Here is a 24,466-nt window from a genome sequence, read left to right as displayed (position 1 = left end):
ACGTAATACTCCAGCGGGGTCGGAAAATCCCTGCTGGGTTCTTTCAGTCATGTTCCAGATGGATTGTTGTAGGGCTGGACAATTCATTGCAAATTAGATTAAATTGCAATATGACCTGCTGCAATTCACAAACTGCAGAAGTTGCAGTATTTTTTAATCTTGAAATATGTGAAAATAGCACTTTAATACATTCATTTTTTGCAGCAGCTTTACAAGCTTTACCTCCCCCACCCCAGCCACCTCATTCATACCTTAAAGCTTGTTGCACCCTCATATTCAGAGTCATCCTTTATGGATTAAATTTATTTTGAATACACATTGCCAAAACTGTATCTATCCATGTGGGGTTTCTATCCATGTGCTCCCTGGAAAGTCAAAGCATGCTGACTAACCCAGGGAGCATCTTTTGAGCAGAGCCTTCTCTGCCAAGTAAAACTGTAGGCTATATCCATTTTTCAGTGAAATGGTAAAATGTATGAGTGTTCCTAAATGAATGTAGGTTACAATATGAATGGATTTATTGCTTGAATTTATTGAAAAAATTATAAGTTGAGTAATCTAATAATAATTGCATATTAAATCGCAATATCGGGAAAAAAATTGAAAAAAGATTATTTTAGCAAATCTTTCAGCCCTAGATATTTGTTGTTTTTGTCGTTAGACATATTTGCACCATGAGTGAAGTTATCCATTGGGTTCAAGTCCCCACTCTTGACTTTAGGTGTTCCTAAAGGACACATAAATACTAAGGGTATAACACTTTATGTAGCATGAACCAACATTGACACTTTTCACGTTAAATTTAAATTTATAAGAGTTTAATCAACACTGTCAGTTTTGCAGTTTATTTAACGTAACTATAGAGGTGGGACTTGGTTGGAGATCTTTTCTCTTGTTCTTGCGAGTAAGGATAGATCATATTTTACAGCAGAACTCTTCAGTAGCAACTCAGTACTTAAAGTCAACTTTAAATTCAATACTCTTCTCTTTGACTTGAGTAGCTTTACAGACCAATACTTGTACTTTAGTAAATCTTAACTAGAGTAACTGTACTTTTACTTGACAATGATAGTTGTGTACTTTTTCCAGCTCTGTACTCCAGTGATGTCCTGGCTCCTGCTGCCCAATACATCAGTCCACAGACTCCATGTGGGAGGTTAAGTACCTGTGGGAGGCTAAACAGGTCAGGTGCCCTTTACTGAATGCTTATCCATTCATTAGGGCACAAGTATCTTATGTTTATTTCAAATAACCAACATTTCACTAATGTTTCATAGGGATGGATTATTCAGTAAATCTAGCATGTCTGTAAAGTAATCCAGATAACAATGCAGGTTTTAGAACAAACAAAAAAAGTGCAATGTTATGACAGAATAATAACAAGTTAAGATTTTCTACAGGGAAGAAAAGAGTCATCACAACTACATCAGCATTGATATTGACAGCAGTTCATGATGTACTGAGAGTATTTCCCAACAGTTTCTGGTATTTCTCACCACAGTTGTGTTTCTTGAGCAGCCTTGAGTCTGAAAATCCGAGTCCACAGCTGCTGCAGGAGTACGGTCTCTCTCCCGTGTGAACCTGCATGTGAAACTTGACGTGTCCAAGCTGCCTGAACCTCACTCCACAGACCTCACACTCGTAGGGCTTCTCCCCCGTGTGGATCCGTAAGTGTCTCAAGTAGTTTGTGTAGATCCTGAAGGCCTTGCCGCACTGCTCACATTTGTGCGGTTTCTCCCCAGAGTGCTGAAGTTTGTGGGACTTCAGGGCCTGAAGGACGATGAACCTCTTCCCACACACGTCACAGCCAAATGGCCGTTCTCCTGAGTGGATCCGTCGATGATACTCGTATGTTGCCTTGTAGAAAAATGACTTCCCACATATGTCACATTTGTATTGCATCTGACCTGTGTGAATAAGCTCGTGTCTTTTCAGTGCAGCTGCTGTGTCGAAGCCCTTGCGACAAGTCTTGCAGCTGAAAGGTGTCATATCCACGGTGGTTCGGTCCCGTTTGTAGATGACTCTACGATTTCCTCGCTCTCCAGTTTGTCTTGTGATGACCTGCCCGTGTCTCTCATCGTGAGCTACTTTCTGGTGTTTCTGCAGCTGGCAGTTGTAAAGAAATGTTTTCCCACACAGGTCACACATGAAGGACTTGGATGCCCCGTGGAGCAGCATGTGGACTTTGAGCTTGTTGTCCTGAATGAAGCTCTTCCCACAGACTTTACATTTGAACGGTTTTTCACCGGAGTGGATACGGATGTGTCTCTTCAGGTTGTGCTGCAGAGTAAATCCCGCTCCACACGTCTCACATGTGAAGATTTTTCCTCTGTGGACCGACTGGTGCGTGCGGAGCGATCTGCGTTTCACAAAAGCTTTTCCACACACTGCACATTTGTAGGGGTGCTCCCCAGTATGAGTGCTTTTATGACACTGCAGCGTGATGGCGTACCTGAAGCTCTCACTGCACTCGGAGCACTTATGTGGTTTCTCCACAGAGTGAACAATCTGATGAGCATGCAGGCTGTGTTTGGTTTTGAAGCCCTTCCCACAGGTGGAGCAGATGAACGGCCTCGTGTCGCTGTGGACGAGCTGATGAGTCTTCAGGTACATTTTGGTTTTGAACGTCTTCTCACACAGTTGGCACTTGAAGGAGGCAAACTTCTTCTCCTCGTGCCGCAGCAGGTGGTACTCGTAGGTCGCTGTGTCCCTGAATTTCCTGGGACATTGGCTGCAGGAGAAGGGTCTCTGTTCTTTGTGAGTGTTCATGTGCTTCATCAAATGGAACTGTCGGTTGAAGGCCTTGCTACAAACTTCGCAAACAAAGACCTTTCCTTTCCTCCTGACGTCTGCTGTCTGAGAGTTTTTAGATTCTTCTGTGTATGTTGTGGTGCAATCCTCTGCTGTGTCTGCACAAAATTACAAATAAAAACATAAACCCCATCAGTCATGTCCAGAAAAAAGGACGGAAACCAAAAGAAACCAAAAGAAACTGCAGGTTTATGGCAAAAGGAAACATTTAGTTCCAAAAAGCAGTATTTACTCAGCTTAAGTGTTTGATTTTACCTATTCAAACATATTTCCTTTTTCTACATTTACCTTTTATAACCTCTACTTGTCTTGTTGCCGAGGACACCAATTCAGAGTTCACCTCCTCTGCTGTCTCTCCGTTATCTATAAAGAAATTTAAGGTCAAAAATACAAAAATGACACGAGTGATGGCTAGAGTTAACTGAAGATGCAGTTACTGTTGTGTTTCCAGTTATAATATAAATTGTCTTGAAGTCACTCGATGGAAACAAAATACACAAATGGATTCTGTTAAAGAAAGAAAAACCCACAATGGTCACTGAAATAACTTCAAACTGACAAAAAGTAATAATAAATAAAAAATGTATGGAAAATTAACTGATGAAAATCAGACGTTGCTTTTGAATAGGGGTTCAACAGAATCATTAATAAAATACTAATGAAACTGGCCTGGACAAAAATGATAGTACCCCTTGAAAAGATGCAAAATAATGTGACCATAGGGGCATGTTAAACTAAGGTGTGTCCTGTAATTAGCATCACAGGTGTCCTTAAACTTGTAATCATTCAGTCTGCCTATTTAAAGGGTGAAAAGTCGCTGTGCTGTTTAGTGCTACACTGAACATGGACCACAGAAAGCTAAGGAGACAGTTGTCCAAGGAGATTAGAAAGACAATGATTAACAAGCATGTTAAAGTGGATGTAATATACAAAAATCACTTTTTCTTGCTTTCTAGCAAAAATATGTGCCCCTGGCCTGTCCACAGTCCCCTCAAGTACAAGAAAAATCCATTCCCTCCTTCCCTTGTTTCTGCTACCTTTCAGAAAATGTGTGCTGAAACAAGGAAACAAGGTAATCGATGACAGATTGAAGAGATAAATGAATGATAACCAAAGAGCCCAGAACAACCTCAGAAGAGAATAGAGGTGAACTCCAAGGTCAAGGTGTAACAGTGTCAGAACGCACCATCCGTCAGTGTTTGAGTCAAAGTGGATAAGTGGAAGACAACCAAGGAAGAAATCACTTTTGAAAGCAAATCATAAAAAAGCCGGGCTGGAATTTGCCAAAATGCATATTTACAAGCCTGTCAATATGTCCTTTGGACAGATGAGACAAAACTGGAGCTCTTCGGTAAGCCACATCAGCTCTATGTTCACAGACACAAAAATGAAGCAAAGAAAAAGAACACTGTCCCTACTGTGAAACATAGAGGAGGCTCGGTTATGTTCTGGGGCTGCTTTGCTGCATCTGGCACAGGGTGTCTATGAAATCTCAAGACTATCAAGGTATTCTGGAGCAAAATGTGCTGCCTAGTGTCAGAAAGCTTGGTCTCAGTTTCAGGTCATGGATCCTCCAACAGGATGATGAGCAAAAACATGACTAAAAACAGCCAAGGATGGCTCAGAAGAAAACATTGGACTATTCTAAGGAGGCCTCCTGATCTAAATCCTATTGAACATCTGTGGAAGGAGCTGAAACATGCAGTCTGGAGAAGGCAGCCTTCAAACCTGAGATAGCTGGAGCAGTTTGCGCACAAGGACTGGGTCAAATTACCTCGGGCAGATGCAGAAGTCTCACTGAGAGTTACAGAAATTGATTGCAGTGACTGCCTCAAAATGTTGTGCAACAAATATGAAGTTAAGGGTACCATCATTTTAGTCCAGACTAGTTCAATTAGTTTGTTTTTAAATTATTCAGCTGAATGATTGAACCACAAATTTAAAAGCAATGTCAGATTCTGACAAAGAATTATTTAAGTAGAAATAAAATTATATCTCTAAATCTTATCAAGAAAAATTACAAAGTTAAAAAAACAACAACTAAAGTTTATGCAAGAACTGAGCAGGAAAATAGATGATAAAAAAAGTTACAACAACAGAATTAGACAAAAACACGTCTGAGACAATACACAATAAATAGAAGAATTAATACTTAAAATGATAGTGCACAATATATTCCAACCACTAAAGATTTAGTTGAAGACCCAACTGTTTCAAAAAGTCATAAAACTTTCTTTATAAAGACTATTTTTCCTGGAAGAATTCTTACATGTTTGCTGAATTTTCTGTCTACTCAGCTTCGCAGTGATCATTTAATTTTTTTATTATATTTATGTAAAATTCCCTTTTTACTGAAAACCTACCAGCATCATGTCCATTCAGTGTCTCACTAGCAGGTGATGATTCTGTGACTCCTTCTGTCAGTTCACCTGTTTTTAGTCTTAACCTTCCAAAGGGCTTCAGGGTGTAGATCAAGCCACTCTGCTCGAACAGCACAGGACAGCCACTCAGGACATTTTCTCTCCACATTCTGGCATTTTCAAAGTCTCCACTCAAAGTCTTCAGCTTGTTCTCCAGTCGGCTCACCTCAGCCTTCAGAGTCGAGTTTTCCTGGAGCAGGGTTGAGGACAGTTGGAGGAAAATTGCGTTGATCTTTCTGGCTGCTTCTGTTGCCAACATTTCAGAGGTCCATGGCAAATTCGACTGTTGGAATGAAACATAAGACATTTTTTTTTTTTTTTTACAAAAGTGTATTAATGTTTAAAAGGACCATGTGTTTAGTACCCATTTTTCATGCATGCTCTTCCTATAAATGCTATCAAAAGTCATATGTTGATGGAATTTAAGAAAGTTCTATCAGCTGAATGTCATAAAATTATTAAAAGGAAAAAAAGTTTTTAAAAATAGAAGTCATCCTCTAATCCAGTGTGAGATGATTATTCTGACTTTTTAATCAACAATAATACATCCCTATTTATGAATTTAAAATTGCGATCAGTGTTTTTAATATATATACATAAATAGTACCTCATGAATAAACCTGTTGCCTTGTTTATATTTTTGCAATTAGTTGGATCGTAAAAACCTATTTGTTTCGACTTGCCATTCATAAACCCAGCTTTGGCTGTAAGTTGAATTGAATTGCGTGAAATTCAGTCGTATCATATGATTATTTCCTTTAAAATATAGCTAGTTAACTGGGAATCGTGGAAGACATACAGTCGAAGACAGCTGGTGATGCAGCAGTTGGATTTAGGTGTATGTTCGGAAAATCATTAATAAAATCTAACAATATAAAATAAAATCGTATGAATATTTTTAGACATATTTTCTCTACTGAGTACTGAGAACACCATCGAGCCATAACCTTCTCGAGATGCTAGTTTGGGAATACGTAAACACAGCCGCTAGTCAAAAAACTTCACCAACACAAAAACGAAGTTGTTTTGATAGCAGTTATAAGTACATATACGAGCATTTGTTTACCATTGTAGGGTATTTTTTTTTGCCAGGGCGTTAATTATACGTTAAACTTTATATTGACTATTTAGGTTAGCGTCTGTTTCTGATATGTCCGCCATCTTTGTTTTGCTTGGCTTTACGCTGCCGCCGTAATGTTACTTGAATTCTCTCTGTCGGTCCAATCTCCCCCGTTGGTGTTTCTGGTAATACAAGATACTGCGGTATGGCGAGTGTTTGATTTCAACGGTAGAATAACATTTAACTCACCTTATGTCTCCGTTTGTGCTCCTCTGTGAACTCTTCTTCCGAGTTTCCAGTCAAACCAACGGCGGTCTTAATAACAACCTCCAGAATGTTCTTTGCCTCAGTAAAAAACACCATGTTTCCTGACATTTTAATCAATAAAGTTAACGGCTGATTCTCCTTTATCGGATACAACAGTAAAGTTGGCGGTATAAGTACCGGAAAGAGTAGAAACACTAAAATGGAAGTCTTCCTTCAAAATAAAAGTCGGGAAATAATTTGGATTGCAAACATTTTTAATTGCAATGAACATGAACAGTGCCAGATAACACAGAAAATAAAACATGGAAGTAATTTCATCATTTACACATTTACCTTGAAAATAATTACATCCGATAGCCTTCCATAAAGTTAAAAAAAAAACTAATAAAGCGGCATTAGAAAAAAATTAAAGCTCAAAACAAAGCTTTAGTCCTCTACCATTCACTGTCAGAATAAAAGTGGAACCATGACTAGATGAACTCTCTATTACTACATTTATTACTATGGATTCATTCATTAACTCAATTATATTAGGAACACTAACAGGAGAGTCAGCAGAGGTCTTAAATGTTAAACTCGTGGTGGTTGCTGATAAAATGTCTTGTTTTCCCTGCTTTTAAGCTATAGCTTGCACGGTTTTAGTTTCACAAAGTGATTGCAACAACTGAGACACAGTCATGTGCTTACGTTTTGAGCATGTAGAGCTCTTAGGATCCATCATGGGGCCTGATGTGCCACAATCCAGGGCTGGAGGGGGTGTAGGTGGGTGGTCTAGCTCAACACATACCACTCTGCAGTACGAATGCACAATATTGGATTTCTGCTGATACCCGATATGCTGATATTTACTAATTAATTTTAGCTGATATCGATACCAATTTAAATGAAGTTCATTCCTAATTTGTCAGTCCTTAATACACACAATTTAAAGTTTTAGGATGAAAAAAAAATCAGTCCTTAAAATACACTTTAAAGTACAAGAAATGGCCAATGAAGAAAAAGTCATAGATCTGTTGGTCCAGCCTAAAACTAACTTATTTGCTTGTACAACCAATATTTACAGCTGATATTGGCTCATTTTTAGAGCCAAAATATTGGCTGTAAATTATCATATCTGCTGATAACAACATTCAACTTTTTAAACTATTATCTGCTGTAGGGCTGTGTATATTGTCTGGGTTTTTCTGATACTGGTGCTAAAGCAATGCTTTTTATAGGATGCCAGTGCCTACATGTTGCTTGAAACAATAATTTGAAGAAAAAGTCAGCAGGAGAAAAAAAAGCTCTCTGGGTATCATAAATAACTCAAAGAAATACATCTATAAGGTGCTAGTCCAACATGGGATAAGGGAAACTGCTGTACCTAAACACCTAAGGCAACCACACACTGTATGAATTTTAAAAACCTGGGAGACCACAGACAGGAAAATTTCAAATGATTTTTCATCTCTGACCCTCTGAACGCAAACACTAGACAACTCAGACTGTCAGATCACTGGAGCCTGGCCACCTGCCAACAACCTCACATGATCATGACTTCAGAAACAAACACAGATGTCTGTAGATACCCTCTTGCTGTCCCTCCACAACAGGCTGCCCTAGCATGTGTTAGACGTGCAGCACCAATCAAAGATTGTCTTTATTCATTTGTAGTCACAGAATATTGAAATGAAGTATCTATATCTACATTGTAATTTAGTCAAGTAGGAATCTGATGTGTTGGTACCATGTTGGTACAGGATTTTGATACCCATGCCTAATCTGTCGATACTGATATCCAGCTATCAATATCATGCATTCCCAGTCGGCAGTCAAAGTCGAGTTCGACTGCATTTTTGTGTCTGAGCCTTTTCACCCCTGGTAGTATGCCTGGAGATCAACAGTGGATTTTGAGCCCTTAAGACATCTGCAGCACGAGGGGCTTGCAGCAGCACTTCAACCACCCAGACAGTATCTAGGCTGTGCTGTCTCCCCACATTAACCCTTTACTCCACCCCAAAGGTGTGGAATTTATTTATTTTAGATAGATCATGTTCCCCATGGCCCTGTCAATAACTGCCCTGTGTAAATCCTCTTTCCTGCCCAATGTTGCCCCCAGGCAGGCTAACTTGCCATTCCATGCTTTACTTCTGTCTTAATATTTTGTTCCAAACATGCCTAAAAGTTCTGCACAGTACTGTATTTGAAACTGGACTGGATTTAATTTTTGGCTAAACAAGTATGACTTTTGAGCAAATTGCAACATCTCAACAGCTTACATAAGGATTAAAGTTATGTTCATCCGATCGACCTCAAAGTATCTTGTTCCCTTAATACAACTCACTGGTTTCTTTACTTAAATAGAGTAATCATAAATGTTCTGGTGGACTCTGCAGCACAGTGCCCCCTCGGCTATGAGCCGTCACAGCTGTGCTTCTTAAGCTGCCTTGAATCAGAGAAGCCGCGGCCGCACTGCTCACAGGTGTACAGCTTCTGACCCGTGTGAACCTGCAGGTGAGACTTGAGCTGATTTGACTGGTGGAACTTCCTGTGACAGTACAAACATTCAAATGGCTTCTCTCCTGTGTGAATGCGCAAGTGTCTGTAGAAGTTCCCGTCTGTTCTGAAGGCCTTGCCACACTGGTCACATTTGTACGGTTTCTCCCCGGTGTGAATCCGCTCATGCTGCTTCAGACTACCAGCATGGAAAAACCTCTTCCCGCAGACATCACAGACAAACGGCTTCTCCCCCGCGTGGCTCCTCTGATGATAGCCGAATGAGTATTTGTTATGAAAAGACTTCCCACATATGCCGCAGTTGAACTCCTTGTGCTCACTGTGGCCTCTCTCATGAAGTTTGAGGGAGCATGCAGCGCTGAAACCTTTCAGACATATTTTACAGCTGAACGGTTTAACCAGCGACTTATTCCGCTTCCTAGCCTGTAAGACTCTTTGTGTGCCGTCTGCTTCCTCGTTCCGGTCAGCATGCACATACTTCTGATGTATGAGCAGCCTACAGTTAAAGAGGAAGGTTTTCCCACATAAATCACACATAAAAGGCTTTCTGGCTCCGTGGATGAGCATGTGAGACTTGAGCTTTGTGTTGTCTGAGAAGCTCTTGCCGCACTCCTGACAGGTAAACGGTTTCTCTCCTGTGTGAATACGAAGATGCCTCTTGAGGTTGTTGTTCAGGCTGAACCTGGCTCCACATATATGACACGTGAACGGTTTCTCTCCAGTGTGGACCAGGCTGTGTCTCTTCAGAGCAGTGCCAGTCCTGTAGGATCTGTTGCACACAGAGCAGGTAAACGGAGTATCCCCTGTGTGTTTCCTCTTGTGCACAGTCAGAGAGTGGGCGTATTTAAAAGTCTCTTCGCACATTGAGCATTTGTATTTTTTGGCGTTTGTGTGAACCATCTGATGGAAGCGAAGGGTGTCTTTACTCTTGAACTCTTTCCCACATGTAGCACAGCTGAACGGTCTTTCTTCTGAGTGGACCGCCATGTGACATTTCAGGTGTACGGGTAACTTAAAGGTCTTGTCACAAAGCTGGCACTTCAACATTTGCTTCCACTTCTCATGTCTCAGCAGGTGATTTTCCAAAGATGGCTTTATCCTGAACGTTTTCCCACACTGATCACAGGCGAATGGTTTTGGTGGTTTCAGCCGCTGGTGACGTTTGAGGTGATTCTGTAGTGACTGCTCTTTTCGATACGATCTCTTACAGCGAGGGCAGGGGAAAGGTAAGGGAGCTTTGTTTGTCTCGTGACGTAAAAGGTGATTTTCCAGAGACTTCTTTTCAAGGAAGCTTTTGCCACACTGCTCACAAGGAAATGGCTCCTTATGGACTTTCATGTGCTTCTTCAGTTCACCTTTCCAATGAAAACTGGCGCTGCAAAGCTCACAGGGGAACCGCTTCACTATCTCAGTCTTTGTGAGCCGTCTTCCCTGCACTCCAGCTGACCCGGTTTTATTCCCTTCACTGCTAAGCTCCATAGCAGCTGAAATGAGAGAAGAAAACTAAAATTAGTCTTCAGATAGACAAGATTTTATTCAGTGTTTACTTTTGCCAATATAAAGTTTGTCATATGCTTGATACTTATTGATACCATATGTCAAAAAACCTCAACAATCTGATATTTTAAAGATACAAAGTATCAGAAAGCACTAAAGCTTTAAATATGTTTCTCCAAATTCAAAATAAAAGTGCAAGAATGTTGCACTGTTAAAGGGGAAAACTGGAATTTACAGGGCAGAGAATTTAAGATTAAATGGATGCAGCGCAGGGAGTGTTTAATGATGTGCTGTAAGTCACACAAACTTTGAAATGAATGAAATGTAAACATACCTTCTAAAATTTTAGATGTTGGTTTCCTGATTCTCTTCGTTCTCCCTGAAGCTGCCTCTTGAAAAGATTTCTAAGATGTAGAAGAAAATGTCTTTAGCTTAAACAGCTCCTCTTAGTGAAGAAACAGATGACAATAAACATTTAACAATACTCAGTCTGTTCTTGTTGCTTAGTGCTATGCTCATAGTGGATTAGTGTCAGGTCTTAGCAAATTATACAACAAATAGAGTGGTCTAGACTTGCTCTTCTTTGTAAAATTTCAACAAGATGGCACTTGTTATAAATGTGTGCTATATAAATAAATGGTAACTGATAGTAGAGTAGAGCTGTTAAGATCTAAAAGATATTTCTTAACCAGGACGAGGACTGCCAGTTAGCCAGGGCTAGATGTCTTATATGCTGCATAGGTTGCACTCTAACTGGATGCAGCTGACAAATAAACTGATAAATCAGAGACAGACACCTTCTCTTGTGAAGAGTGGACGCCACTAATGTTGTTAGAATCTGGACTAGGGACATCTTGAGGTGTTGACCCCGTTGAGGCTGCTGGTTTGAGGATGAGCTGCACTCCTCCTGATGGAGTTGGTGCCTGATTGATGACTTTTTTAGCACCGACCAACAGCACAGTGGGAGCAGAGCTGACCCTCCCAACAAACATCATGGATGCTGTTGAAGCTTTAGAGACAGTCACAGAAGCAGCCGATGAGCCTGAAACATCTTCATCACTTTCTGCTGAGACCAAAGGAGGGTTCACGGTGGATTCCTCCTCAGCAACCAGGGGGGCAGCTGGACTGCTGGAGACAGACAGCTCAGACGGGCCTGTAGCGTTTTAAAGGACACAGAGACACAATGTCACATCAATTTAGTTTGATTAATTCATTTTCACAGAGAACAACAGAGAACTCTAATATATTCTTAACAGTTATTGCAAACTCTCGAAATATGACATTATACTGTGGATTATTCACTATTCAGCTTAAACATGCAGAAATGATTGTTGCTGAACGTCGCCCAGCCCAGGCCTGATGAGGTTTGATGTATTGGGACTTCTGTCTGCCTCTCACCGATCACTGATCCGTCCTGCAGTATGAAGTGGGTCTGTCCTCCCTGAGTCTTGCTGCCTCCTTCACTGATGCTCTTTAGCTCCTGCTCCAGCTCCTCCATGTCTTTGCCCAGCTGACCCACTCTGGCCTCCAACTCCTGCTCCAGCTGCCCGGCTTTCCTCTGCAGCACATCCTCCAGCTGCTCCACTTTAGCCCGCAGAGCTTCATTTTCCTCGAAGATCTCCGAGGAGAACTCGGTGAACACTCTGTGAATCTGAACCACCAGACTCTTCTCTATCTCCTCAACTTCACCAAACTTCTCGTCCCTCCACTCCAAGTTTGGCACCTCTTTCTTCCACACATCCCTGAAAACAGACACGGTCGCCTGGATGGCGACTTCCACGATCGACGCCACTTCAGTACCGAACCTCGACTCCATTTTTCTTCACTTAATTCGAAATATTAACCCAATGTATCCGACAACCCGAGGTTCATTTTTAAGCAACAAAAAATCAACTTAAATCCGATTCAGTTGGAGTTTAAACACAAAACTTCACCTTCCGTATAAACCCAACGGTCAGTATCAAACATGGCGTATAGTGCGTCGCCCAAAAGATTCCGTGTAGAATATCCGCTTCCTGTGTCACGTCTTCTCTTCAAAATAAAAGCCTCAAACTCACAGCTCCGGTTCTTCTCTTTTTCCGTGATTAAATTCAAAAATTTAAGCTCTCATATTTATTTTAGTTTCCTCTCACAGAAAGCGGCATTTTGTTTAATCTTGATGATTACGGTTTTACAGCTCACAAAATCTAAAATCCACTATCTCAATAATGGAATATTTTGGAGAAGTCCATTGAGCATTATTTTCCAGAAGGTCAACATTTCTGTATTATAAATTTATCCTTGGACTGATTTTTTGTGATATTGTAATCTTTTGAGACTGTTTCGTTTGTTTCAGTGAGCTGTCAGCTGTAATAATCAAGATTAAAACAAAAAAGTTGAAATATTTCAATTCTTTTGAGATTAAACTATAAAACATAGAAGTTTCACTTCTTGAATGAAATCACGGTGAAAAAAAATGAACTTTTTCATGGTATTCTTATGTATTTAGATGCACCTGTAGATTAGTAGCTTCTGCTAAAGTGTTTATGGTGATGTATATCAAATCTTCTTGGGGCTGTGTTACAGATTCAAGTACGATCTGGGAAGTCATGTATCATTTTCTTAGTTCTAAAGAAATAAAAGAAACCTTCTGTAAAATTAAACATTTCTAATGGCTTAACTGCTTAAAAAATTGCTCCACATTTTACGAATTCATTAACTACACCACATTAAGCCTATTGAGATAAAGTTGCTCATATTGAGACAATCTAGATGTAAAAAAAATCCATATACATGTAGTTTTTTATATGTTAAATTTTGGAGGAGTATATAAAAAGAGAAGTTTAACTGTTCCTACCTTTATGGTACTCCCTGGTAAGGGTATACCTTTATAAAGATTTACAAAGTCAAATCTGATTGGTCTGATCTTGCCTACAGTCAGCTAATTATTATAGAAAATAAAACCCTGCAGAATAAACATTTAAATAACAAACAGGCTTATACATACCTTGGATTTTAGTCTCGTTGAGTTATTGTGCATCTTTAAATGTTATAAATCAAAGTAAATGTGGAATAAATAGTATGAGTTAAAAGATTCCTTCGGATTAACACAAAACAGATTTTTTTTCCACCAATAGTAGGCATATTAAAAACAAATTCATTAGTTACACCTGGCCAAGAGACATGATAATATTTTGATGTGGTGAGTTTGAGTCATGAAGCTCCTTTAAAAGCTGATGAAGTACAGCTGGGCGTTTCTTTTCCCATCTGGATAATACGTGGTGTACTCCTCTGGCTTTGTTACCTGGAAAGCGAAGCTTAAAATATTTTGTTGACTGGCTGTGATTGCTTTTAGATAAATGAATAACAGCCTCATACTGGTCTTTGCTTGGGGTCTCAAAACCACAAACAGCCCCTGGAAATCACAGACTGAAACGGTTTACTCTATGTTAGTATCCAAAAATATTTAACAGAATATTTATGCATTTCATTAAATCTTACTTTGCCTCAATCCCCTTCATAAACAATAGTGCAAAACTGGCTCAGATCAGAGGACTGCTCCTTGGGAATTAAGATTTCCTCTGGTCTATACCAGGCTCTTGGGATAGATTGGTTCTCCTATACTAACCTTCATAAACAGCAATCTAAGGACATCAGGTGCGCTTTTATAAACATTTAGTATTAACATATAGCATTAACCAGTGTTAATGTGTCATGTCAAACCAATTTTATGCTGGTATCTAGTACTTCTAAATGCGAAATCCAATGACAGATTTCTTACTGGGTAGAACTGATGTTTCCATAGTCAAAAAGCAGAGAAAACGTTGACATACTACACATTTTACTTCAAAAGGACTAATGAAAATCATCAATATACAAAGATGGCTTTATTGTTATTTTAACATCTGTGCAGCTCTAAACTGACTGTTTGCTGGCTTTCTAATTGGTCAGCTAACCCACCAATAAGAGAGCCCACTCTCAAAGCAACAATTGCTGGGCTATGTCCAGTTAGACAAACTATTACCAAAGTCAAGTGTGTCATGGTGAAATTGTGACCTGAATTTAATTGTTTGAACAGAAATAAGAGGTGTACTTATCTTGCCTGAAGATGCGTCTCCGGATGTCCAGATTGTAATCCGTGAGTATTTTTCATTCTGTTTTCTAAACCAAAGGTAATCGTGAAATAGACTTTCTTCAGACTCTATGGATGAGTACACTGATTATTTAACCCATCAACAATGGCAAAGAATAGTTTACCTAAGAGAGTGCATTATTAGTACTGACAATATATGATGTTCTTCTAATTTTAGTAGCTGTAATGTAACTTAGCAAACCTACAAAAGTTCTACTGTTGTAACTGTGGCATAATGCTGCTATTCTATAATGTAAGCTAACTGGCATGAACATCACCTAAAAACTTACCATTAATGCTCGTCTAGTAAGACAGATGGTATGGTGTAACATAGAGAACATGGACAAAAGTATTTGGTCACACACGTTAATTACTGAATTCAGGTATTTCAATCAGACTTGTTGCCACAGGTGTTCACAATCAAGAACCTAGCCATGCATTCGCCATTGCAAACATTTATGATACAAAGTCGGTCATTCCTCAGAGCTCAGTGACTCAAGCGTGGTACTGTGATAGGATGCTACCTTTGCAGTAAGACTGGATGTTCCACAGCCAACTGTAAGTGATCTTATTAGAAAGTGGAAGCATTTAGGAACAACAACAATTCCACCACAAAGTGGAAGACCACGTAATATCACAGAGGGGGGTCATCGACTGCTACGGCACATGATACGTAAAAGTCACTCGGCTGATTCCATCGCTGACAAGTTAAGAAACTTCCACTGACATTAATGTAAGCACAAAAACTGTGTGGCTGGAGCTTCGTGACATGGATTCTTATAATCGAGCAGCTGAACGCAAGCCTCACATCACCAAGTCGAGTGGCAAAATTGGGATGGAATGGTGTAAAGCACACCGACACTGGACTGTGGAGTGATGAAGCACTCCTCTCTGTTAGTCAGTCAGAAGCACGAGTCTGGGTTTGAGGGATGCCAGGAGAGTGTTAACTGCCTGACTGCATCGTACCAACTGTGATGTTTGGTGAGGAGGGATAATGGTATGGGGCTGTTTTTCCAGGTTTGGGCAGGACCCCTTATCTCCATTGAAGGCCAGTCTTTGTACTTCAGTATACCAAGACATTCTGCTCAGTGCTATGCTTCCAATTTTTCGGCAACAGTTTGAGGAAGAACCATTTCTGTTCCAACATGACTATACCCCAGTGCACAAAGCAAGGACTATAGGGACATGGTCTGATGACTTGCGTGTGGAAGAACTTGACTGGCCCACACAAAGCTCTGACTTCAACCCCATCAAGCACCTTTGGGATGAACTGGAATGGAGATTTCGAGCCAGGCCTTCTGGTCCATCATCAGTGCCTGACCCTATAAATGCTCTAGTTTACAGAATGAATGGGCAAAAATTCCCACTGACTTCCAAGAAGACTGGAGGCTGTTATAGCTGCAAAAGGGGGGCAACTCCATATAAAAGTACATGTATTTGAATTCAGTGTCATTACAGTCCCTGGTATAACGGTCAGGCGATTGAAAACTTTTAGTGTACCATATTTTCTTTTTGCAACACAAGCCTTTTGTTGATGTGCCATTGGGCAGTTCAGTATGAATAAAAGTTAGTACTTTTGATTGATTCAAAGGGAAGCGGCCTGGGGAAAAGAATGTTGTCTTACCTAACAATAACAGTAACCAACGGGGGTCCATTTAATCAACATTGATGTCACTGAGAAAAGAAAGCAATAACTGTAAACACATTAATGATAAACCAAAAGGTATTTTATTCATCATTTCATCTCTGCTGACAGACTGAGGTTGATGTGAACAGAACAGCACAGACACACAGACACGCAGGGTACGACGAGCTCATCCAAACCTTCACAGTCTGTCAGGATGTGAAACATGTTGACTTCTATTTGTTTCTGCTGAGAGCAGATGCAACCAGACGAAATAGCTCAAACAACGTCAAACTTTGTGGTGTTTTCAGTCAGCTGTACCCTGCATGTTTGTCTTGTCTGTATTTAAAATAATAAAGTGTGTCAGTTTATTATGCTGTCAGATTCATGATCCCACAGCAGAGGACCGTATACTGTCAATTCACACCTGGAAGATTTGCTCATTCAAAATTCATCTCTTTTACTTTGTTGTGTTCATCATGCATGTAAATGATTGCATTGATCTGGCATTCACACTCGGTAAAGATGCATAAAGTGTGTTGAAATAAACAAGATTTAAAAAGTTACAGGTTTTAAGACATGTTTTATGATTGACAGAAATCAGATCAACAGGTCAGGACCAGATTTAAAACCCTTCAGTGATAATGTAAAACCTAACAGATAATATTGCTTTCATGAGGCTTATCTTACACTTCAGATAAATTAAAAAATAACTAGGAAAAAAAAACACAATAGAAATACAAACAATTTGTTGGTATGGTTCTGAGGCTGAGTTAGCTCCAGCTGTTGTAAATTTACCCAACCAGTCAGTTAATTATCATCCTTTAACTTTTTTCTGTTAAAAGTAAAAACACATCATAAAAAAAACCCCCATCAATTTCTCTTTATATTCAGCAAAGATGTGACACCTTCTACAGTAATTTAAAAAGTTTATCAGTAGCAGACATGTTGTCTTACAGTGGAAAACTAACTCTGCGTAATGCGCCGAGGTTTTCTGAGCTGTAGTCAGTGTCAACTCAGCAGGTCAACCATCCAACTTAACGTTACAGTGGCAGGTTTGAGCAAGGGACGTCTTCGTTTACCTTGTGGAGAAACCCACTGCCCATATTAAAGAAAACCCTTATACAAAACTAACACATACAATTTTGTAATTTCCAGGGTGTTTAATTCTGAGATTTATCGGGGGATGTTTGTATATTTAAGACTAATCTAGCACCCTGTTAGCCTAGCAGTTAGTCTGCTACCCCTAAAAACTAAAGCAAGTCTTTTAAAGGTGCAACTGAAGTCCCAATCTGACCTGAGACTGCTTTCACACGTTTCATTCCCATACTCTCTTCCTGATTTCCTACTCTATCCACTGTCCTGTCCTTTAAAAATAAAGGCAAAAATAAATAAAAGATATAAAGACTGACTTACTGCATATCTAGCAGCAAGCACACAAAACACAACTATATAAGACAGAGGCTATTATAAATAAGAAAAAAAAACTACTTGCTAATGGTGAACTGCACTTGAATGGCCAGGTTAGTATTACCTCTTTCAAAAATAATTTAATTCAGTGTTTAACTGATGCTTGAACATTGAATACATTATAAGTGCAGCTCTCCCATGTTTCTCCCACTGTTTTTCTGCCTCAGTAATGCCTTCATTGAGGCCCTATTGTCCTCCAAACGCCAGTCCTAAACTGGTCTATCTAACCCGGATTTTCTGGTCTGAAATTAGACCAGGGTTGGCTCTAGTTTGCGAAGGACCACCAGCTAACCCAGTTGTTCTAACCAAGCACCATGGGAAAGCATGTGCTTCTCATCTCATAATTTTACACTTGTGTCCTGTCTTGGCCAACCCAGAAATTGTTCTCCTGCTGGCATGAAGAAAGATCTTCCAACTCTTTACAGACACCTGAAAGAGGTGAGTTTACAGAGGTATTGTTGATGGATAAAGTAAAAGCAATAAACAAACAGCTGCCTTAAGTGATTCTAAAATGATTTTAGATTAGATTATGCTGTACAAGGTTGTAAAATGCATGAATATATTTTATTATCTCTGCATTTTAAACTGTTTAATTTTAAGCAAACCAGGGCTGTGAGAATGAACTGTGGGGAAAATAGTGAACTATGTGGAAGTGTGGCTTTTTGATAGATGTCCAAACCAGTCCCACTGCGTCTTTGGTCAAGACTCCTGCAGAGGAAACATGGCTGTATCTTGGATAAGAGCTCCACCAGAAGCTTTAATCCTTGCCTTCTCCTGGTACGTTTAAGGAATTGGAAGATCCTTCATCATGACGTTGGAAGAACAATTTCTGGGTCAGATAAGGAAACACTTATTTTTTTTCCTCATTTCTTTTATTTATTTATTCTTTCCTTTTGTAAGTTTTAGGGTGGATGTGGACAGGCAGGGTTGGGGTCATTGTTCATATTATTTCAAAAAATGTTTGGTGCCGTCAATAGTGTTATACTTTGTTTTTGGTGCATAAGCTTCAATAAAATGTTGAAACTAGATAAGGATACAGGATGCAAGGATGCGCAAAGTTATGAAATGAGAAGCCCCTTCAGTGTTGTTAGCCCTCTAACCTCAGGGGCCACAAATGAACGTGTTAACCAATGAGTAAAAAGATCGTACAGAGAAAGGGACTCACGTGTTAGACTGAATCATAAAATATAGCAGAAGTTATTTTAATGGATTTAACAGTACAAAAAGAGTTAAAGAAAAAACATTAACTGACTGGTTTTGGGAAAAGTACACTTGTTACATCCCCACCAAACAGCTGCCTTCTTTTACGCATCTCAGTCGATGTGATATTCCCAAGAGTGGTCAGGTTGGAGTGTCTTTTGAGTGCTTTTTAAAATAAAACAGATGATGTGATTAAAAGAGGCACACATTTGTATTGTGTGACCAAATTTAGATGGACAAAAATAAAAAAAAACTTTAGTGAAACAAACCTATGTTACTGTCAGACATGAAAGGATCTAACAAGAATTTTAAATGCTGTCTTGACCTGTAGCTGATCAGGATGTAGCCTGGCGTTAAAGTAACTTCAGTTAGCCCGACTACAAGGTTTGGTAAACTATGATGATTCTCAACCTCCTTATTTTGACTCTCTTTCCCCGTTATTTATGGCTTTGTGGTGAGTTTGAAACAAAAACTTATGAGTGGATGCAGAGTTGGCGGGCTGCAAAGACGAGCTTCATGTGACTTGTGATTTCTCTCCAAGCAAAACATGCAATCTCACATTGTACAGACACTTGAACCCATTTTTTCTAAATATTTGGTCAGTCTGATAACCTGGCTCTTAGCGCCTTATCCATGTATTCATCTCTCCATTCATTCTTTTCTGCGTCTACACTAATGGGATGATGAGACTCTTCAACATGTCAGTAATCATCATGTTTGTATTTGTGTGTGTAAAAATGTGTGGTGGATCAGACGTGTCTGGAAGACTGAGGTGTGATATGAGGGGATGAACATATTGACACATGAAGCATTATGTAAGCACATACAAACATAAAGAACCTGAGAGCTATGGAGACCCTGGGAGCAGAGAGCAGCAGCACAAACATGCACGCACGCACCAACACACGCTCGTGTACATACTCACGAAAACAAAAGATTTTCATATCTGTAATCAAAAAGGATGCAACAGATTAGTGTGATGACCTCAAAGAGAAAAACTAACGAGTAGTTTGAAGTTGTAAGAGAATAAAAGAATAGCTGAGGCCTGATTTTAGCCTGAGAGCCTCATTCATTAAAAACATGCCAGGCGCTGATTTTGTGCTTACGACCAAGCCAAAAATGTTGTTTATGGAAAACTGAGGATCAGGGTACCCTCAATTTCACCATTTTTTCTTTCAGATATGAAAGCATTACTCTTAGCCTCTACACAAAGTCAAAATAAAACTGCAATAACAATTTGACGCCTTGTTTTTCAAACGTAAAACTAAAGAATATCAAGCCCTCTTGGAACCAGAATCCATCGGTCTAGTTCTTACCTCTTTATCATCACTCATTCTCATGCTCTCATCAACTAGACTGGAGCTCAGGTAGCTGCTGGGACCATACTGTCTGTAGTCTTTATTTAAAAGGTTAAAACCTTCTGACCCATTTGTCTGGCTCAAACATCAAAAAATAACCCTTGAATCTTAAATATAAACAAATAAAAGCTGCTCTTCTTGGACAGAAACGAACATAAAATGTAAGAAAGTTTAAGGAATTGTTGCGGTTGTGATCATTCATTAGGGTTAAAATCAAAAGCCCTTGGCTGTTTTCAGGGCAGTGATTAAACATTTATCAGTTCCCTCTTATTTTCTGTCCTGACTGCTTTGAGGCCATCTACTCTTCTCACTTCCCTCATCAGCGTCTTTGCATCTTCCTCAATATCAGCACTAAACTGTTCCTGTTAACCAGTGTTTATTCATCAGTGGTGCATGTGGATGGTTGTGGTTCAGTGCTGTTTGAGAAATAAAAACCTGCGTTATTGTTTGTTCAGAGCCCAAGACAGAACAGACAAAGTGAAAGAAACAATATACAAATCATGTTTTTAGGTCTGTAAAACATTTTGGCTTACTTTCATTCTCTTTCAATTTCTGAGGAGTAATAAGACATTGTGTAGGATGTCTTGACTTACAGACAGATAGATACAGTAGATAGGACAGACAGACAGGAAATACATACAGATACAGCTCATCTCATAGAAAAAACAAACATGGGACAGAATGAGCTACGTTTTATCGCACTACCAGCCATCAGTAACAGCCTTTGAGTTAACATGATGCGTTTCCCATCTCTCTCGCACTGATGCTGCCAGGGGCTCAGCAGCACAAAACTCCCTCTGCAGTTCTCTGAAACTGCCACCAGGGGGCATAGGTAAACTGTGTGTTCTCACCGAGACACAGAAGAAGAGAGAGCGAGGGAGAGAGAAAGATGTCTCCTGCTCCAGATCCGTCCCGTCCTATGAGTGAGCCTGGGTCAGTCCTTCTGTCTTGTGTGTCACTTTCCATCCAAACACAACCGCTTTGTTGACAGTGTTGGAGGCAGAGAGGAAGAGGGGGGCGGTCACTGCCAGTCTTTGGCCCCGCCTCCTTTTTCGAAGTTCAGACGCTTTAATCCCGACAAATTTTTGTCCGGTTCACTTTTTTTTACTGGACTTTTCAGAGCGCTTTGCGTCCGACTTCCCACCTCGATCTGACCTCTCTGACCGTTCCCCTCTCTCCTTCTCCTTCTCTCTCTCCCTCTCTTTCTCCTTTTCTTTGTCTGCACGCTCGATACGATCAGCCCTGTCCGAGCGTTCGCCCCCTCGCTCTGACCTGTTGTCTGCCTTGCTGCCTTCACGGCGCGTGCCCTCGTCGGTTGATGAGGTAGTTGGTTGGGGTTGACCCCATTTGGCAATCTCCTCGTGCTCTGTAATGCTCGTGGTGATGTTGCTGACCCACGATTTAAGGTCATCCTGTGAACGGAGAGAGGGACCAAAGAGTCAGTAAAAGTCATTATTAAATTCTCTTTAGCTTCATAAAGACACAAGTAAAAGACAGGACTGTCTCACCTCATCTTTTGCATGAAACAAAAACTCGCTCCCGTCCTTTGTTCTGCAACAACAAAAAAAGCATTTTATTCACAGTGTAATAAAAAAATAAGATGATCCAGGTTAATAGGATTTGAATTGGAGGGTTACAAGTAATTCATATTTGTATTAAAGGGCGCCCTCATAATTTGTACCATGCCCAAGCACATTTGACCCCAGTTTGTTTGAAAAGTGTGAGTGCTCTGTTTTGTGCTTAAGCACGGTTAACTTCCTTGACCCTGAAGGAAAAGGTGTTTTAAGCTGCTGGTGCCTCTGACGTCTCACAAACCTCAAGGTGTAGGATCCTCCAGAGGCTTGCAGTTGTGTATAAACCTACTATTCAGCCACCCCTAACCAATGCTCACAAGCAGAAATGGTTGCAGTGGGCCCAGAAATACATGAAGACTCATTTTCAAACAGTCTTGTTTACTGATGAGTGCCATGCAACCCTAGATGGTCCAGATGGATGGAGTAGTGGATGGTTGGTGAATGACCACCATGGCTGCGATGTCAGCAAGGAGGGGGCGGAGTCATGATTTGGACTGGAATCATGGGGAGAGAGCTGGTAGGCCCCTCTGAAGGTGTGAAAATGACCTCGGCAAAGTATATAGAGTTTCTGACTGACCACTTTCTTCAGTGGTACAAAAAGAAGAACCGTGCCTTCCGTAGCAAAATGATCTTCATGCATGACAATGCACCATCTCATGCTGCAAATAATACCTCTGTGTCATTGGCTACTATAGCCATAAAAGGAGAGAAACTCATGATGTGACCCCCCATCCTCCCCTGACCTCAACCCTATTGAGAACCTTTGGAGCATCCTCAAGCTAAAGATCTACGAGGGTGAGAGGCAGTTCACATCAAAACAGCAGCTCCGGGAGGATATTCTGACATCTCTCAAAGAAATTCAAGCAAAAACTCTCCAAAAACTCACAAGTTCAGTGAATGCAAGAATTGTGATGGTAATCAAATCAATAAGCTGATCATTCACTGTTTAGAAAGTAAATCTAATGATGATATTTGTTTAAATTGCACAAACATATACAAAGAAAAGGTGAAAATAAAATGAAAGTTTTCTCCTGAACTCTTAATGAAACTTTTGATTAAACATGAGTATCATAAGAGCTCCTCACTTGAGTGTGAAGACATTCTTCTTCTTCTTGTAGCCATTGGTGACGTCGCAGTGGCAGTGGGAGAGGTTGAGCATCGGCTCGTTGTTGTAGGATGCGGTGGTGTTCTTGGCGTCCTTGTAGAAACCGATCTCCCCTTTGTTCAGCACGCAGTACAGGTTGACCCATGACCTGCTGTGGTGTGGGAGGGTGGGAGGTATGAGGGGGGAGGGAGAGTGGAGGAGGAGGGGGTAGGTGAAGTGGTAGAGTAAAGGGGGGAGGTGGGGTGGTGGTGGTTGGGGGGAAATGTGGGGAGTCAGGAAGAGCTGCAGAGTTGCTCTCGCTAAGCTATCACCTCACTCACCTGACCAGAGCACAGGTGGGAAGGCAGGATGAACCGGCGTCAAGAAGGGAGGAGGAAACACACTGCCGAACAAACACAGACCACTGGACAGACAGACGCACGAACAGAGGAGGTGGGGGATGGAGGGATGGGGAGGGAGGCTACACACGTGTACGATTATAGATTGGTGCTTGTAGGGTTCATATGACTTACCTTGGAGGAGATGTGAAGAGCAGCCAGACGCATTGGTAGGAAAAGAGAAGAAAAGAGGAAGAGTTTGGTTAAATGACATTTTGGCAGCCATACCTAAACCCATACAGCCATGCTTCTTCCTCCTGAGAGTGTGTTTACATGCACATAGTGTTCACTTAAAAAGCTCCATCTAAGTAACGCTACTACTAAAAGTAAGCAGTATCTTTTCAGCTTAACATTAAACCCAAACACGTCTGTGAACTTAAAATAGAAACAGGATCAAAATAACTTAAAGACTTGTGAAAACCAACAGTGCATGTGATAAGGTGTCAACACTGATAATTTTAGCATCACTTAGGGTTTATTTTAAAATAGGATGATGTAACCTAAAGTAGGACTGAATATTCGACATGGCAAAAAAGAGAATATAAAAAAAAATCACACAGAACATCAGGAATTTTATGTGGCTTCTCAATGGGAAACATCGCTCAAAAATCATCAAATCACATCAAGGAGGAATTTAGGAACCTCATAATTTGAGGACTGTCCCATATATGGCATTAAGAATTTAGATATTATTATTAGAGATAACCACAGACATACAGTCGTGTGCATAATGTTTAGGCATGTAGGGTGCTGGAGATTCATCACAGGTCCCAACAATCCTGGGCTGAAAGGAGGATGAGGGGGGCAAAATCAAGCTTGACCCATATCAACAAACACGTGTATATCTCTGCAGTCTCTTTTGTGTGGGCCTTTTTTTACACCTGTTGATACACCAGAGGACTGCCTATGGTTTTTTGGGCCCTTGGGACATCCAAAGCAACACCAGGGCTCGTGGCAACCCTTCTACTCACCCAGACAGTACCCCAGGCTATACTTACTTACTAAATCCACCCTTTACTCCATCCTAAGGTGTGGACCTTGTTATTCTTTTCAACAGATTTTTTTCCCATGCCCCTGGTAATGTGCAAGGACATCC

General features: G+C 40.4%; 3 protein-coding genes across 3 annotated transcripts in view; all 3 read right to left on the bottom strand.

The window, feature by feature from the left end:
• Positions 1–998: 998 nt before the first annotated feature.
• On the bottom strand, positions 999–6,691 carry LOC121522724 (zinc finger protein 2 homolog). The gene is made up of 4 exons (XM_041807350.1): positions 6,541–6,691; positions 5,175–5,514; positions 3,100–3,174; positions 999–2,909 (listed from the first exon to the last, which is right to left on the bottom strand). Exons 1-4 carry the CDS (start codon positions 6,664–6,666, stop codon positions 1,450–1,452), a joined length of 2,001 nt encoding a protein of 666 aa, XP_041663284.1. The 5' UTR covers positions 6,667–6,691; the 3' UTR covers positions 999–1,449.
• A 149-nt stretch (positions 6,692–6,840) lies between these two features.
• On the bottom strand, positions 6,841–12,525 carry LOC121526841 (oocyte zinc finger protein XlCOF6-like). Its single transcript, XM_041813566.1, has 4 exons — positions 11,950–12,525; positions 11,349–11,704; positions 10,886–10,955; positions 6,841–10,538 (listed from the first exon to the last, which is right to left on the bottom strand). Exons 1-4 carry the CDS (start codon positions 12,365–12,367, stop codon positions 8,950–8,952), a joined length of 2,433 nt encoding a protein of 810 aa, XP_041669500.1. The 5' UTR covers positions 12,368–12,525; the 3' UTR covers positions 6,841–8,949.
• A 3,941-nt stretch (positions 12,526–16,466) lies between these two features.
• Positions 16,467–24,466, bottom strand: part of LOC121520042 (spectrin beta chain, non-erythrocytic 4-like) — a 117,067-nt gene continuing 109,067 nt past the window's right edge. The window contains exons 41-43 of the mRNA XM_041803267.1: positions 22,974–23,141; positions 21,823–21,865; positions 16,467–21,726 (exon numbers count right to left, since the gene is read on the bottom strand). Of these exons, the coding sequence (XP_041659201.1) occupies positions 21,409–21,726; positions 21,823–21,865; positions 22,974–23,141 (529 nt within the window). The 3' untranslated portion in view covers positions 16,467–21,408. The remainder of the gene's footprint in view (positions 21,727–21,822; positions 21,866–22,973; positions 23,142–24,466) is intronic.

Source organism: Cheilinus undulatus, linkage group 2 (genome assembly GCF_018320785.1).
Source record: "Cheilinus undulatus linkage group 2, ASM1832078v1, whole genome shotgun sequence".
Lineage (NCBI taxonomy): Eukaryota > Metazoa > Chordata > Actinopteri > Labriformes > Labridae > Cheilinus > Cheilinus undulatus.
The sequence above is the reverse complement of the archived record's forward strand: the minus strand, read 5'-3'. Positions and strand labels throughout refer to the sequence as shown.

What these genes read in the sequence shown, in the direction of transcription:
- LOC121526841 (XM_041813566.1), bottom strand. Translation starts at nt 12,367, where the DNA reads ATGGAGTCGAGGTTCGGTACTGAAGTGGCGTCGATCGTGGAAGTCGCC. An exon ending in GCAGGACGGATCAGTGATCG is followed by an intron (nt 11,705 to 11,949) that starts GTGAGAGGCAGA and finishes AAAACGCTACAG; the next exon opens with GCCCGTCTGAGCTGTCTGTC. An exon ending in AACATCTAAAATTTTAGAAG is followed by an intron (nt 10,539 to 10,885) that starts GTATGTTTACAT and finishes CTCTCATTTCAG; the next exon opens with CTGCTATGGAGCTTAGCAGT.
- LOC121522724 (XM_041807350.1), bottom strand. Translation starts at nt 6,666, where the DNA reads ATGTCAGGAAACATGGTGTTTTTTACTGAGGCAAAGAACATTCTGGAG. An exon ending in ACTGAATGGACATGATGCTG is followed by an intron (nt 3,175 to 5,174) that starts GTAGGTTTTCAG and finishes ATTTCTTTATAG; the next exon opens with ATAACGGAGAGACAGCAGAG. An exon ending in ACAAGTAGAGGTTATAAAAG is followed by an intron (nt 2,910 to 3,099) that starts GTAAATGTAGAA and finishes AATTTTGTGCAG; the next exon opens with ACACAGCAGAGGATTGCACC.